This window comes from Ochotona princeps, chromosome 1 (assembly GCF_030435755.1).
Source record: "Ochotona princeps isolate mOchPri1 chromosome 1, mOchPri1.hap1, whole genome shotgun sequence".
NCBI lineage: Eukaryota > Metazoa > Chordata > Mammalia > Lagomorpha > Ochotonidae > Ochotona > Ochotona princeps.
In genome coordinates this window covers 74,540,532-74,554,032 of record NC_080832.1, presented here as the reverse complement: position 1 = coordinate 74,554,032, position 13,501 = coordinate 74,540,532, and the positions used below count along the sequence as shown (strand labels likewise).

The 13,501-nt window shown below is 43.8% G+C and overlaps 1 protein-coding gene across 2 annotated transcripts in view; it reads left to right on the top strand.

Annotated features, from left to right (window-relative positions):
- Window positions 1-13,501, top strand: part of MRAP2 (melanocortin 2 receptor accessory protein 2) — a 57,067-nt gene that overhangs the window by 32,339 nt on the left and 11,227 nt on the right. The window contains exon 3 of one of the 2 annotated variants that reach the window (XM_004580422.2): window positions 3,945-4,044. The exons of the other annotated variant lie outside the window; for it this stretch is intronic. Coding sequence (XP_004580479.1) covers window positions 3,945-4,044 — 100 coding nt within the window. The remainder of the gene's footprint in view (window positions 1-3,944; window positions 4,045-13,501) is intronic. 2 annotated transcript variants of the gene reach the window in all.

Here is a 13,501-nt window from a genome sequence, read left to right as displayed (position 1 = left end):
GAGAAAAATTAAAAGCTCACAAAGGCTTGGAGAAATATGTGTCATTGAGAGTAATAGTGGTGTTACCACTGTAGACTCCTTAACTGGAGGTCATCAGCAAAAGTGACGTTAAGATTAGATCCCAGGGATTGGCTCTGGGCTTCTGAACCCTCTCTTTCAAATGGCATGCCAACTTCTTTTTCATACCATAGTACCTGGAATGTTACAATGTATCCTGAGGAGGTGGAGGGGAGGGAGAGTGAGATGGGCTATTGCTGTGGTCGGTTCCTTGAGGATGACTTAGATGCACAGAAAAAAGGATCCACAGCTCTCACTTCTTTCCCTTTGTTCTCTTCAGTCAGGATCAGGTTTAGGTAGGTGCAAGGTTTTATTAAGAGCACATGACAGAGGGTGTGGTTAGGGAAAGTTACTGGAAATAATTTCAGGAAGCAGAAGTAGCACTACTAAAAACATACTGTCATGGGAAAAATTAATGTCAAGGAAACACTTATAGTGTTATTGGATCACAAAGATTCTCAAATTCTAGCCACTCCTGCCCTCTGTCCTCCGCCCCCGTCCCCACAATGACTTAGATGTAAGGACCCTGAGCCTCCTAGGTCCCTTGTCACTGTTGCTGTTTTGATCATCTCACTGGGAGAGGAGGGAGTGATCCAGGCCAGATTAAAGGCCCTCCCTCTTTGGCTTCTACCCACCTGTTGGTTAGGGAAGGGGACAGATGAGATCATTCCGATTTTTGTAAATGTGAAAGATGAGCTCATAACCACTTCCTAGCAAAGAGGTCTGAGAAATACCAGTCACCATGATTCTATTAAGTGCTGAATCAATGGCTTACATATAACATTGGTGTATAATTTCAGAATTTGCTTTTGTTATACAGACAGTAGATAAGGTATAATGTGCAGACCTGTTATTTATCTATACAGTGTTTCTTCACAGGCCGTGCCCGGATAATTGAGATTTCACTTTCCAGTCTTGGTTGCTCTTGAATAATTTTGGGTACTTGTTCTTTTGTCCTTTTTTTTTTGCCTGATTTAACAGCATTAAAAGGCAAAGTTTACAGTTTTGGCTTCTTTGTCATTAATGGTTAGGATATAGAAAAGATACGTTGGTTTTGTGTCCTATGTGCTAAACACACATTGTTATCCTCTAGGCAATATTATATATGGGATAAAAATATGATTTATACAGAGTACATTGTTAATCTGAATTTTTTACTTTTGATAAGTGCTAGATATACATAATTAGGTTAGAATAATGCTTTACATTTAATATATAAGCTTCTTTTAAAAATTGCTAATCATCTTCACTGTTTCCTATAAAGAGGAGCTTCATAGTATACAGCAGAAAATGCAGAAAAATTCAATTCCCTTGTCCCTAGATTTGAGGACCTTCAGGTGGGTATTCCAGGTTCTACAAACAATGTGATCTAATCTTGTCCAAGAAAAACAAACATGTGCTCCTTGATGATGGAGTTGCATCCTCCAAACCCATTGTATGTTGAAATTCTGTAAGTTAAAAATGATTTAGGGGGCCCGGCGCAATAGTGTAGTGGCTAAAGTGCTCGCCTTGCACACCTGAGATCCCATATGGGTGCCAGTTCTAATCCTGGCAGCTCCACTTCCCATCCAGCTCCCTGCTTGTGGCCTGGGAAAGCAGTCGAGGACGGCCCAAAGCATTGGGACCCTGTACCCGCATGGGAGACCTGGAAGAAGCTCCAGGCTCCTGGCTTTGAAGTGGCTCAGCTCCAGCAGTTGTAGTCACTTGGGGAGTGAATCATCGGAGGGAAGCTCTTCCTCTCTGTCTTTCCTCCTGTCTGTATATCTGACTTTCCAATAAAAATAAGTAAATCTTTAAAAAAAATGATTTAGGGCCCAGTGCAATAGCATAATGGCAAAATCCTTGTCTTGAAAACACCAGGATCCCATATGGGTTCAGGTATATGTCCCAGCTGCCCCACTTTCCATCCAGCTCCCTGCTTTTGGCTTGGGAAAGAAGCAGAGGATGGCCAAGGCCTTGAACCCTATACCTACATGGGAGACCTGGAAGAAGCTCCTGGTTCCTGGCTTCGGATCAGCTCAGCTCTGGCCATTGTGGCCAGCTGTGGAGTAAGCCAGCAGATTTAAACTCTTTCTCTCTGGAAATCTGACTTTCCAATAAAAAAAAAATCGAAAAATTGCTTTAATACATCTAACCTACAGAACATCAAAGGGAGCATTGAATAGTCACACTCCTGATCATGAGGCTGCTGTGAGTTACAGGTGACTGCTTCTGCAAAGAATCCCCCACCTGCATTTTTCTAGATCGGGAAAGGATCACTGCTCAATGTGTGTTTTTTTGTGTGTGTGTGTGTCCCGCTTTCAAGCTACTGTAGATTATAAAGTCATGAGCCAAATCACTCATAACTCTGGGCTCTGCCCTGTGAGAACTGTTGCATGAGGCAAAAAATGGCACGTGTGTGGAAGCACAGAGGTGCACGGAGGTAGATCGCATGCATTAGGTAAGGTAGTGCAGGTCTTGTGAGAGAGGTGAGGTCCAGGATGGATTTTGGAGAATGGAGAGCCATGTATTGGCGCTAAGATGAGGAAAGCCACTCGGGAAGGTAGAGGTAAGGGCCCCTGTAAAGCTATGGGTATGAGGAAGCTGTGGCTCAGGGCTGGTGGCAAACATACGGGGTTGAAAGTCTGATAGGAAAAGAAGGCAGTCATTTGAATGGAGCACCTATGTGGCTCCTGCTTCTCAGGTGACAGGCATTGAGTAAAGGGTTTGTTCTGTGGAAGCTTTCAGTCTGCTGAAGGAACTCAGGGCCATGGCCGTTGGTGATTGTTTCATGAAAGAGCAGGGCCACCAGAGTTGCAATGAAGCTAGCATTACAGAAAAGCAGCCCAGGGAAAGATTGATTGGGGGCAACACTCTGAGGGCTCTTGTATGTGTGCGAGGGTGTTTTTTCCCAAAGCTGTTTTTATTAGATTACAAAGAGAAAAAGAAACAGATCTTCCATCTGCTGGTTCACTCCCCAAATGGCCACAGCGGCTAGAGCCGAGCCCAGCCTAAGCCAGGAACTTTCCCATATGGATGCAGGGCCCTAAACATTTAGGGAATCCCATTTTCCTAGGCCACAGAGAGCTGGACAGAAAGTGGAGCAGCCAGGACATAAACCAGTGTCCATATGGGATCCGTGCACTTGTGAGGTAAGGATTTAGTCATTGTGCCATCTCTTGTGTGTTCTTTGCAAGAACTGCTGTGGACTTCATAGTGTAGTATGTCTCTGCATCCAGACCAAAGATGGATTCCCAGTAAAACTGTTGAATATATCTTGACAATAGGTTGCTGAACTCTCTGACATTGTCCATGCAATGTCATGTAGCGGAATCATGGACTTACAACTATTCATAAAGGACTACCCATTGTAATACTAGAGAGTAAATCAGTATGTGGGGAGGGGAATGGGAAATCCAGAGCCTTTGGAACTGTATCATAAAATAATAATAAGATAATAAATTAATTTAAAAATTGTTTAAATAAAAAAAAAAGAATTTCTGGGGACTTGAATTATTCCAGTGCAGAAACAAAATGCAAAATTGAATTGGTTGGGATTGGAATAGTTTCTAAACTCCATAGAGCAGTCTCTGCAAATACATCTGTTCCAACTCAGGAGAGTGAAGTAGAATCTGAAAGGTGACCTACCTTCTGTCCCAGGCTCCTTGACTGAGATATGGAAACCGAGAGTCGCTAATGCCTAAGTTCTTCTGTGTTGTATGAGCCAGGGACCACGTAACTCTTTCTCCCTCTAATTTCCTGCATTTTCCCAGTCTCCAAACAAGTAGGAATCAGACTGTTGAGGTCTCATATTTCACAAACCAAATCCTCTCCAGCAAACTTGCTTGAATGTTCAGGTTTTAAACTAGTGCTGTGAAATGCTAATCTCAGGATTAACTGTCTTGCAGATTCCATTGTGATTGGATTCTGGGTTGGTCTTGCAGTCTTCGTGATCTTTATGTTTTTTGTACTGACCTTGCTGACCAAGACAGGAGCTCCGCACCAAGAGTAAGTCTAGGTTGTTCTCAAATGTCCTTTGAAGATCCTAGGGAAGAAACAGATGCTGTGGTTGCCATCAGTGGGTGGAGAGAGGAGGCTGGTTTTGAGCTTGCAAGGTGGACTCAGGGACGTGTATGGTGGATTTCCCTATTCCTCCTGGCTTGCCTTCTCTTGTTTCTGAGGCTTATTTTCAAATAGAACCTTGTGAATTTTAGTTTCTTCTTTCTTGTAGTTTTCATCCTGATTCAGATTTGATTTTTATATTGAAATATTTATTAACTAGGACATATTTTCTCTCAGTGGACTTATATGTCTAGTGAAATTTAAAAATAATGATAAAGACAATGGAAAATTAAGATGAGAACTGGTTTTAAAACATGTTTTAAGCACTGAAGAATTAATTATTACCTAATTCTCAATGAAATAATTACTGACATAATCACTGAGTTAATACTGAGTTTCCTTGAAACTTGGACAAATAGAAAATCACTGTAGATTAAACAATTCAGCAAACATGATAAAGAAACTAGTTTTTGAATTTGGGTTCAAGTAGGAAAACATTATACCGGTTTGTGAAATTTGCTTAAGGAACATTAGGTAACATCAGAAAATATTTTTTCAGTTAGTTTATAAGAAGAAATATCCTAGAGGATAGTTTTTATACTACTCAAAAAGTGGGAGGGGGAGCTAATGTGTGTTGACCATATTATCCACTCCCAGCAGACAACAGAGCTGACTCAAATCAGTAATTAAAGAGCTATTGATGAAGAAACTATTCACGAGTGTGGGCAGGGAGAAGGGCCACCATACACCATGGTATAGGGCCCCGGGCTGGCAACACCTTGGAGCAGTTACCACTGCAATCAGGGATCAAGATAGGGTAGCCAGCACAGCTGAGAGAAACTTTGAACTTGGGTTGAGGGACACAGTTAAGGTCATTGATGCAACCTCTCAAGGAAGCAGTTTTGGAAAATGGAATATCAACACCTCACTCTTCTCCCTGCATCTCATCTCTATGCTTGTTCAGCCAGAGCTGAACAAGGGAGAGGCGATGGGCAATTTGGGCGAGTACATGGAAGAAATTTCGCACTAATCCTAACATGCTTGCAGCTTGTATCTCATTTGCTTCTCCCAGCCTGGCAGCTGCGGTACTGTGTTTCATCACATATTCCCTGGTGTCGCTCGTTCTTCTGGCTGCATGTGAACAAAAGCAATGTCTGAGCCGAGATAGCAGCAGTTCTTCCAGTTACCACTCATTTACCTCCAGGTACCAGGCACTGGGAAAAAATGAAGTGTAATTGCATACAGAGTCTCATGGCTAAGAGTCTCTGCAGTAGCCAGTAAGAAGACATGGACTCCCGCTTTTCTCTCTCTGTTCTCCTAAGCATCTGCACCTGTCTTTGCTTCTGTTACATTGGCCTAGAGAATTTGAAACTACAGTGTGGGTTGCAAGAATAGTAAGAAAAGCTGGAACAGATTTAGATGAAGGCATTCCTCAGAGACTGATGAGGTAATTCTGACCAGTAAGTTCATACACTGCTCTCTTCCTTTTCCGTGAAAAGAGAGATGAATTTTTGTGAATTCATGGAGGTAAATTCCTGAGATGTGTAGGAGGCAGGTAATTTTATGGATGGGAACACCATAGCACAAAATAGTCCATGGCTGCTGCTGCTTTTTTTTATTTTCCAACTAAGCTATTCTATCCAGATATTTGCTCAAATATTATTGTAGATATTTCTGGCAAGTATTTTTGTTGTTGTTAGATTAGGCTAACATTTAAATCATTAGGCTTTGAGTAAAGCAAATTAGTCTCTCTTACATGATGGCACTGCATCCATTCAGTTGAAGGCCTGAATTGGAAAAGATGGACTTCCAAAGCAAGGGAAATTCGGCCGGGAGATAGATGACCTTTGGTCTCCAAATACAGCCCTTGCAGGGTCCCTACTTGCTGGCCTGCCCTGCAGATTTTTTACTTATAATCTCCATGGTTGCATGGTCAATTTCTTAAAATAAATTTATCCGTTTACATACGCGCACACACTCCCTCGAGAATGATAACCAGTCTATTTTTGAAAGGTGTCATGGTGACCCTGAGTGGTTGAGATCTGTGTTTCTGGTCTTATAGTTGACGGCTCAATTGTAGCACCAAGTGGTCTGTCTCTTGTTGATTGCAGTGCTTAACAATGCTCAGTCGCAGAACAGGGGTCATTGTAACCCTTCTGAACAAGCTTAAGGAGAAACCCTAGGCTTTTTTTTCTTTTTAATAAAATAATGAATCATCCAATAGGATTATGTTTAAGACCTCTGTGATCAGACTGAGGCAATATAAGTTGTGGTATTTTGGTCTGGTACTGTCATGTGACAGGCTGGGCCTTCCCTTGTGTCTTATTGCTGCCATGTGTATCCTGGCTGCTCCACTTTTGGCCCAGCTCCATGTTGGTAGCCTGGGAGGACAGTGGAGAATGGCCTGAGTGCTTGGGCCCTGTGGGAGACCTAGAGGAAACTCCTGGCTCTTGGCTCTTTATCAGCCCAGCTTCAGTTGTCATTGGGGGACTGAGCTGATGAATGGAGGGTGTGTCTCACCTTCCCTCCCACTTCCTTTCTATCCCTCCTTCTCTGTTGCAATTGCATTTCAAATAAATGATAACTAAATTTTAAAGAAAGGATATGGAATTTGGTTATAGCCTGTCATAAAAAAAAACCAAAGAATCAGACATGTGGAAAAACTAAGTAAAACCATGGAAAAATCTTTTACAGCATAGTCAATTTGACATTTATTTGGCAGGAATTTTTGTTTAAAGTAGACAATATTTTTTCCAGACAGCCTCCTTTAATAATAAGAATGAGAATGAGAATGAGAATGAGAATGAGAATGAGAATAAGAATAAGAATAAGAATAAGAATAAGAATAAGAATAAGAATAAGAATAAGAATACCCCACCACGTTTGTCTTTGATTTTTAAGAGCTGGTTGGGGCAGGGAGATATGTCTCTCAGAGTAATAATAGTATTAATCAGGGTTTTTGAGTGTTTATGCCAGAGTTTACTAATCACTTCATAAATAATTGCACTTATAATCTTACCAACCCATCACAAGAAGATGAATAAGTTCTACAAGTGAACTTACAGATGAGAAAAATGAGGGTAATTGTTTATCTAAGACCTCATAGGTTAAAATGAAGAAGCCATAGAGCCAGGCCTCAAATTTGAACTCTGAAGTGTCGCTCATGCCTAGGTTGTTCATTTGTAATCTCTTCCTTCTATTGAGCAAAAGGTGATGGAAAGCAACCACATTTGTTTTCCTTGTCACACACTTGGGCTCTGGAGTATACTGTACTGGGTTTACTGCCTGAGACTTGGGGCTGCATTTGTAACCTCTGTGTGCATGGCACTCCTCGTGTGCAGGAAGGAAGGAGCACCTACTCCCTAGGGTTATAGTAAAGTAAAACAAGGGATGCCACCACGTGTGGGGCTGCGGGCATATGCTGGGCTCCCAGGGCTCCCTGGCAAAGTTAATGAACTGAGGGACCAGTGGTTTTTTGTTGTTGTTGTTTTATAGAGCCCCCTTTAATAGAAAGAACTGCCAGTTTTAAGCTCCTGTCCCCAGGAGGGACAGGAGACACAGCATAACCATTCCTCCTGGGTCTACACTAGCCTAAACACTGCCCCCTCCTGCCTGAGCTTCAGCTCGGTTGTTAAACAGAGCAATGAACTTAGACTTTTTATCTACGTGGAGAACCCTGGTTGGCTAATGCGTCTCACTTCACATTGCTTCACAGATTGGGCTCTCTGGGTGGCTTTTCAAGGAGATCAGGAGATCAGATACTCCCTTGAGTAGGATGTAGTAGCCTGTTTGGAGCACAGCACTTCAACACTCCTGTGATTAAGATACCTGGTATGGGCTAATGCTGCAAATACTACTTAATTCAATCATTGCTTCCCTGAACGCTCCTCAAGACAGGGCTGCATGGCTCCCTCAGATTTCATATGGCTGACACATGGAACAAGTATGAGCATACTTCTGAGGGCAGTGAGACCCAGGGGACCAGTACCCCATCCCTGCCTGTGCCCTGTGCTCACACCTATGCAGGCTTCACTCATAGGCCAGCGTCTGCCCTGCAGGGCCACCCCTTGGTTGAGAATCACTTTCTCTTAAAAAAAATGTGCTTATTTTTATTTGAAAGGCAGAGTTACAAAGAGAAGGAGAGACAGAGAGGGAGAGAGAGATTCCATCCACTAATTCACTCTCTAAGTGGCCTCAATGGCTGGAGCTGAGCTGATCTGAAGCCAGGAGCCAGGAACTTATTCTGGGTCTCCCTTATGGGAGCAGGGACCCCAGGCCTTGAGCCATCCCCTGCTGCTTTCCCGTAAGCAGGCCGTAAGTAGGGAACTAGATGGAACAGCTGGGACACAAATCAGCATCCATGTGGGGATGCATGTACCGCAGGTTAGCCAGGTATGCCACAGCACTAGCACCTGAGAATAATTTTCAAGTATTAATCCATGAGGAATCAATCAAAGCTTCCTTGAGAAAGCATGTGCTTGCTGTCCTTGGCAGGCAGCTTTCCTCCAACAGTGCTGCGTGGCTGGAGCCGGGCTTCACTGCCAAGGGCTGTTGACACCACAGTAAGATGAGCATTTTTTTTCCTCCTGAATTTCAACCTGAAATCACATTACTATAGGAGCTTTAATTCTGGAATCTCTTTCATGTCAAAAAGGGAATGTGAAATACTCAGGCTAGGCTCTAAGACAGGAGCGACTGCTCGAGTCTCAGGATTGCATCCTAAGGCATACTGCTTGCTCAATCTGCATGTCTGCTGAGTGGGACAAGGGGCTCACAGAAGCTTCTCCACAGGTGGCTGTGTTGTCTCCACCACTCAGCCTACTGGGCTGCTCTGAACGGAGATGTCAGGCTTGTCCACCTGGAAGCGCTACAGATGCAGGCCCAGTCATGACCACCTGACCGCCCCAGGCTGCGGAGCTTGGTGTCTCTGTGCCCAGAAGAGAACCAGATCCCGGTGCACATTAGGAAGTGTCTTTCTGGGAGAGACATGTTCTTATAAAGCAGACAGTGCCTTTTTAAAAAGCTTTTGGGCCTGAGAAGCAGCTTGGAGGAGTATTTTCTCCATGGAATATTGGCTGTGTGTATGTTGAAAGGCAGAGGGTTCTGTCCTCTGGGTCCCTAATGGACAATGAAGACAGAGGACAGTTTTTCCAGCCTCTTGGTGAAGGAGCCTTTTACTTCATGTGCCATCTTGTTCAACCACTGTAGTCCCATTATCATAAAACTGCCAGGGAGAGAGTAATAGGAAAGGCTGAGATCACATTTTTATGTTGCATTTTTGGACTTCTTAAAAAAATGATAAAAGTTCAGACATCATAAACCTCTAATGCCCTCACTGGGTGCCCTTGGCTGAGAGCACCTTGTCCATATAAGGGTGTTCTATTTTTAGGGGTGAGTGCAGGGTTGCTCCTGATCTTGGAGAACTGGGGAGTATGTTTTAACTTGAATTGTAATTTATCTGAACGTGGCACTCACGGAAGGATGGGTACATGTAACTAAAAGCTAATGGTAGGAAAATGTCTGTGCAGAACTTTTTGCACCATGGCCTTGGCCATAGGAACCAATTGGTAGAGTGCAGTTGTCATGGTGACTCCTGATGAAGGTCCTGTCATCCTGAGAAGTCCAGCACTCTCCACAGGCTGAAAATCAGGCTATTTCGTCTACATAGTGTACTGTCCCAACGTCTGCCAGGAACTGCTTGTAATTCCTAATCAATAAGGGAACATTTACCAAGTACATTGTTACGGCTTATCTGGGCCTGTGCCAAGGCTCATGCTAGAATCTTCACTGCCCGGGGCAGACTGACGTTTTCCCTAATAAGTCAGTGCTACCTAAGAAAGTAACCCAAATGCATTTCTATCTAGGCAAACAGTTAGGGTTCATTACATGACATCACAGGCCATGGCTCTGCAAATATCCATAGTTAGCATTATTTTCTCATCAGTTGTTAATCGCACAAAATTTCCCTCTTAGTAGTTTTATGTTCAGCTTATATAACTTATGCATACCAGGAGCCCACAGGCTAGTGCCCACCACCTTGCCTCTGTGAGTAACCCCACAATACAGTCATCAGACATGAAGGCACTTGGCACAGAGGCAGGCTCTTCACCTTCAAGCACTTGGCATGAATCTGTAAGTCGCCAGGGGAACAACCTAGAACATTTCCCTGGGTTGTCCCCCTGCAAGTGGAGGTGGGTGGGGTCTTGTCCTCCTGACTTGATTTGTCTTCTGGGTCACAGAGGAAGGAGCACTTCATTGGCCCCAGGAATCAGGGCTGTGGGAGAGCTGCAGACACTGCTGTTTAATGCATGGTAGCTCATAAAGCACTCACTGAGGTCCTAGAACACAAGGCCCCCAAGCCATGCGGACATGAACGTGACACAGAGCTATGGTGTAGAGGAGAGAAAAGACCTTGAATGGATATCCCTTACATGAGGCAGAGGTTCTGCCTTCAACCATAAAATTAATAATGATGGAATTTAAGATGTGTGAGCCTTGGAATGATTAATTTTTGCAAATAGGACCACAGCTGTGGAAGACAGTTTAAATTCTTAATTGCTCTAATAGGCGCTGGTGAGCATCATTTCCCACATGCCACCTGGGTTTGAGAGGTCAAGACCATAGCTGCTAATGCTCTCTGTCACAGCAGCATACGTCTTTGTGGGAGGCCATGACCTTAGACCACCCATCCAGGTAACGTGGTGTGGTGACGGCATTCTTGATAGAGAAGTAATGGAGACAGTTGTGATGAATTTGTTTGTTTATTAGCAGCCAAGCACAAGCTTATATAGGGAGGGTCCAGGGAAACAAGCCTCAGGCTAGTAACAATATTTCTATTGGATATAAGTATGTATTACAGATTATCAGCCTAACCAATCAGTACAACTGTCACATACCTAGCCCACTACAACTTATGAAACCCACCTGCATCCTACAGTTGTTACTACAAGACTGTCACAAGTTTACCATAAGAGTGGTATGGGTCGGGGGGAGGCAGGGAGACGAGGTGACCAAGCTACTGGAAAGTGCCCAAATTACCAAGAGTGGTTGAGGGGGAGGGAAATTCCTGGAGGGTCTTGGGCTTCCTACCAACTAAATGGGTCCACAGAAGAAGGGTCTCAAGGCTTTCGCCAAAACCAGAGGGGTGGGGTCTCGAATCTCTAGATAGACACTGAAACCTTGCTCCCACTACTGCCTCACATAGGCTAAGTAATCCGAGACCCATTCTGGCACTTGTTCGCCTACACATCTTCTGGAGCAGTACCCAGGACATCTGCAAGGAGAAGTTATGTAGGATTAAACGGCATCCTTTAAGAATAGGGCCTGTGATTCCTTCCTGAAAGCTGAATTAAGACAATATCCAGTTAGCTCAACATTCTGAGTTAGTGGACGTCCTTTGATATTCACTACACTGAATGTTTAATGGTTTCAAGTGAGACTCAGGGGAGCCCAGTGGCTGACTTGGCCTTCTGGACAGTGTTCTCAGTGGCATTCTGTGTAGTCTTTCTAACCGAGGATGGCAGAAAGTCTCCCCCGCAGCATCTGAGCCCAGCAGTCTCCCAGGAACATCAGTTGTGGATAGCCTTTCAAGACCTTTGCGATCCACAAACTTTAAGAAGGCCCCAGAGAATACTCTGGAGCAGAGCTTAGAGGTTTTGGGGGTTGTCAGACACGGGGTGGCCTGCCTTGGCCAAATACAGATGCAGGAAAGCCCTGGACGTGATCTCAGGCTCCGCAGTTCGCGTTTCCATCATCCTCCTATCCATTAAGGCTCACCTACTTCTGCCTTTAGGGCTTTAGCTGAACATGGTCTTGAATGGAGTTTAACTCCTATAAGAATGGCAGCAAAGTCTATCTTTGAAAGCCTTTCTGCAAGAGTTGCTTTCATTTCAGTATCTCTTAATGACTGATACATGATTCATTTACTTAACAACACTGACTCTTCAAAAAAGAAGATACGCCAATAACCAGTAAACACATGAATAGAAACCCAGAGTTTTTAAGACATCAGAGAAAAATATTTTAAAACTACAGTGGAAATGGTGCCAGGTCCAGGGTGGAATATTCAAATAACTCCTTACATTCCTCCCTTTTGTTATATATAAAGAAAAAGGGGCATTGTTCTCTATGACTTCTTCAAGCTGAGTTTTTTCTTGGCAGTGGTTGCAGTCTGGTGGGAGGAATGGGAGATGGAGGGCTGCTCCTAGTCCTGCAAAAGAAACCGGTTAATGGTTTGATTAGAATTTTTTTTTTAAAACATTTGAGTGGATGACACAGGAATGGAGGGAGGAGTCCTTTTGAAAAGATGGCTTTTTTTTTTTTTAAGTAATCTTACTTAGTTGATTATGGTACAAAGGGTCAAGGGCTACAGGAAAGTGGGTAATACCATTGTTTCCACACTAATATCATTACTTTTTTCCCCTGTATCTGGGGCCAGGGGAGAAACAAAGGGAGAAGCCCCACCCAGCCTCCCACCCATCCCAGGTCACTAATGTGAGCATGCTCTTGAGGATCCTGCCCAAACAGTTTTAATAGTTCACCAGTTCTGAATTGCTGCCAATCTCGCTGTTCCAAGCATGATGAAATCTCAGAATCCACTGGCTGACGTAGTCTTTTCATGGTTGGGGTTCTGAGATCAACAATTCAGTTGGAGGGATCTCCAAAGAAACTTTGTGTGTGGTGATCTCAGACCTGATTCTTTTGTGTGCTTGCCAGTACAGGGTCTGGCACAGTCCGTCGCCACATCCAGCTTATGCACATGCTGGTCATTTCAGTTGCTGGGTCAGTTCTGTTTCCAGCCAAGTCTTCCACGTGAACCAGTGGGTGTCGTAGTCTAGCCTGATCCTGCCCACTTCATACTCAGCCCTCATACAAACCAGTGGGAGCTGCAGCCTAGTTGAGGTGACTCCCCATAACCCCCACCAGGCCTGACCCCTAACCTGGTTTCCATGCATGCCAGTAAGTACCGCAGACTTGTTCAGTCTGTCCCATATCCCATTTAGCTCTCGTACATGTCAATGGGCATTGAAGCTTAGTTCAATCCAGCCAATGCCGGAGACCAGCTCCGGCAAAGGATACGTGGATCGGTGAGATGATATAAAGAAGAGATAAGATGTGGACCATTATGACATGATGCTCATAATGGGTAACTCAGGAAAGTTGCCTTCTTTATTTATACACAAATCTTCACAAGCTTTTGCACAATATCCAATTGTTTCATTTTTACTTCATGGTTAAGAGAATACAAAAAACAATCTTAAAGAAAACATTTTCAATAAGCCATTACTCATTGAAACCTGCAGTCACCTGGCTGAAGCCAGGAACTCCACGGTTGGCAGTACACGTGGTTACATAGCGACAAGTGGTTTACTTATACTCAAAATCAATTTTTACTAAACACAAA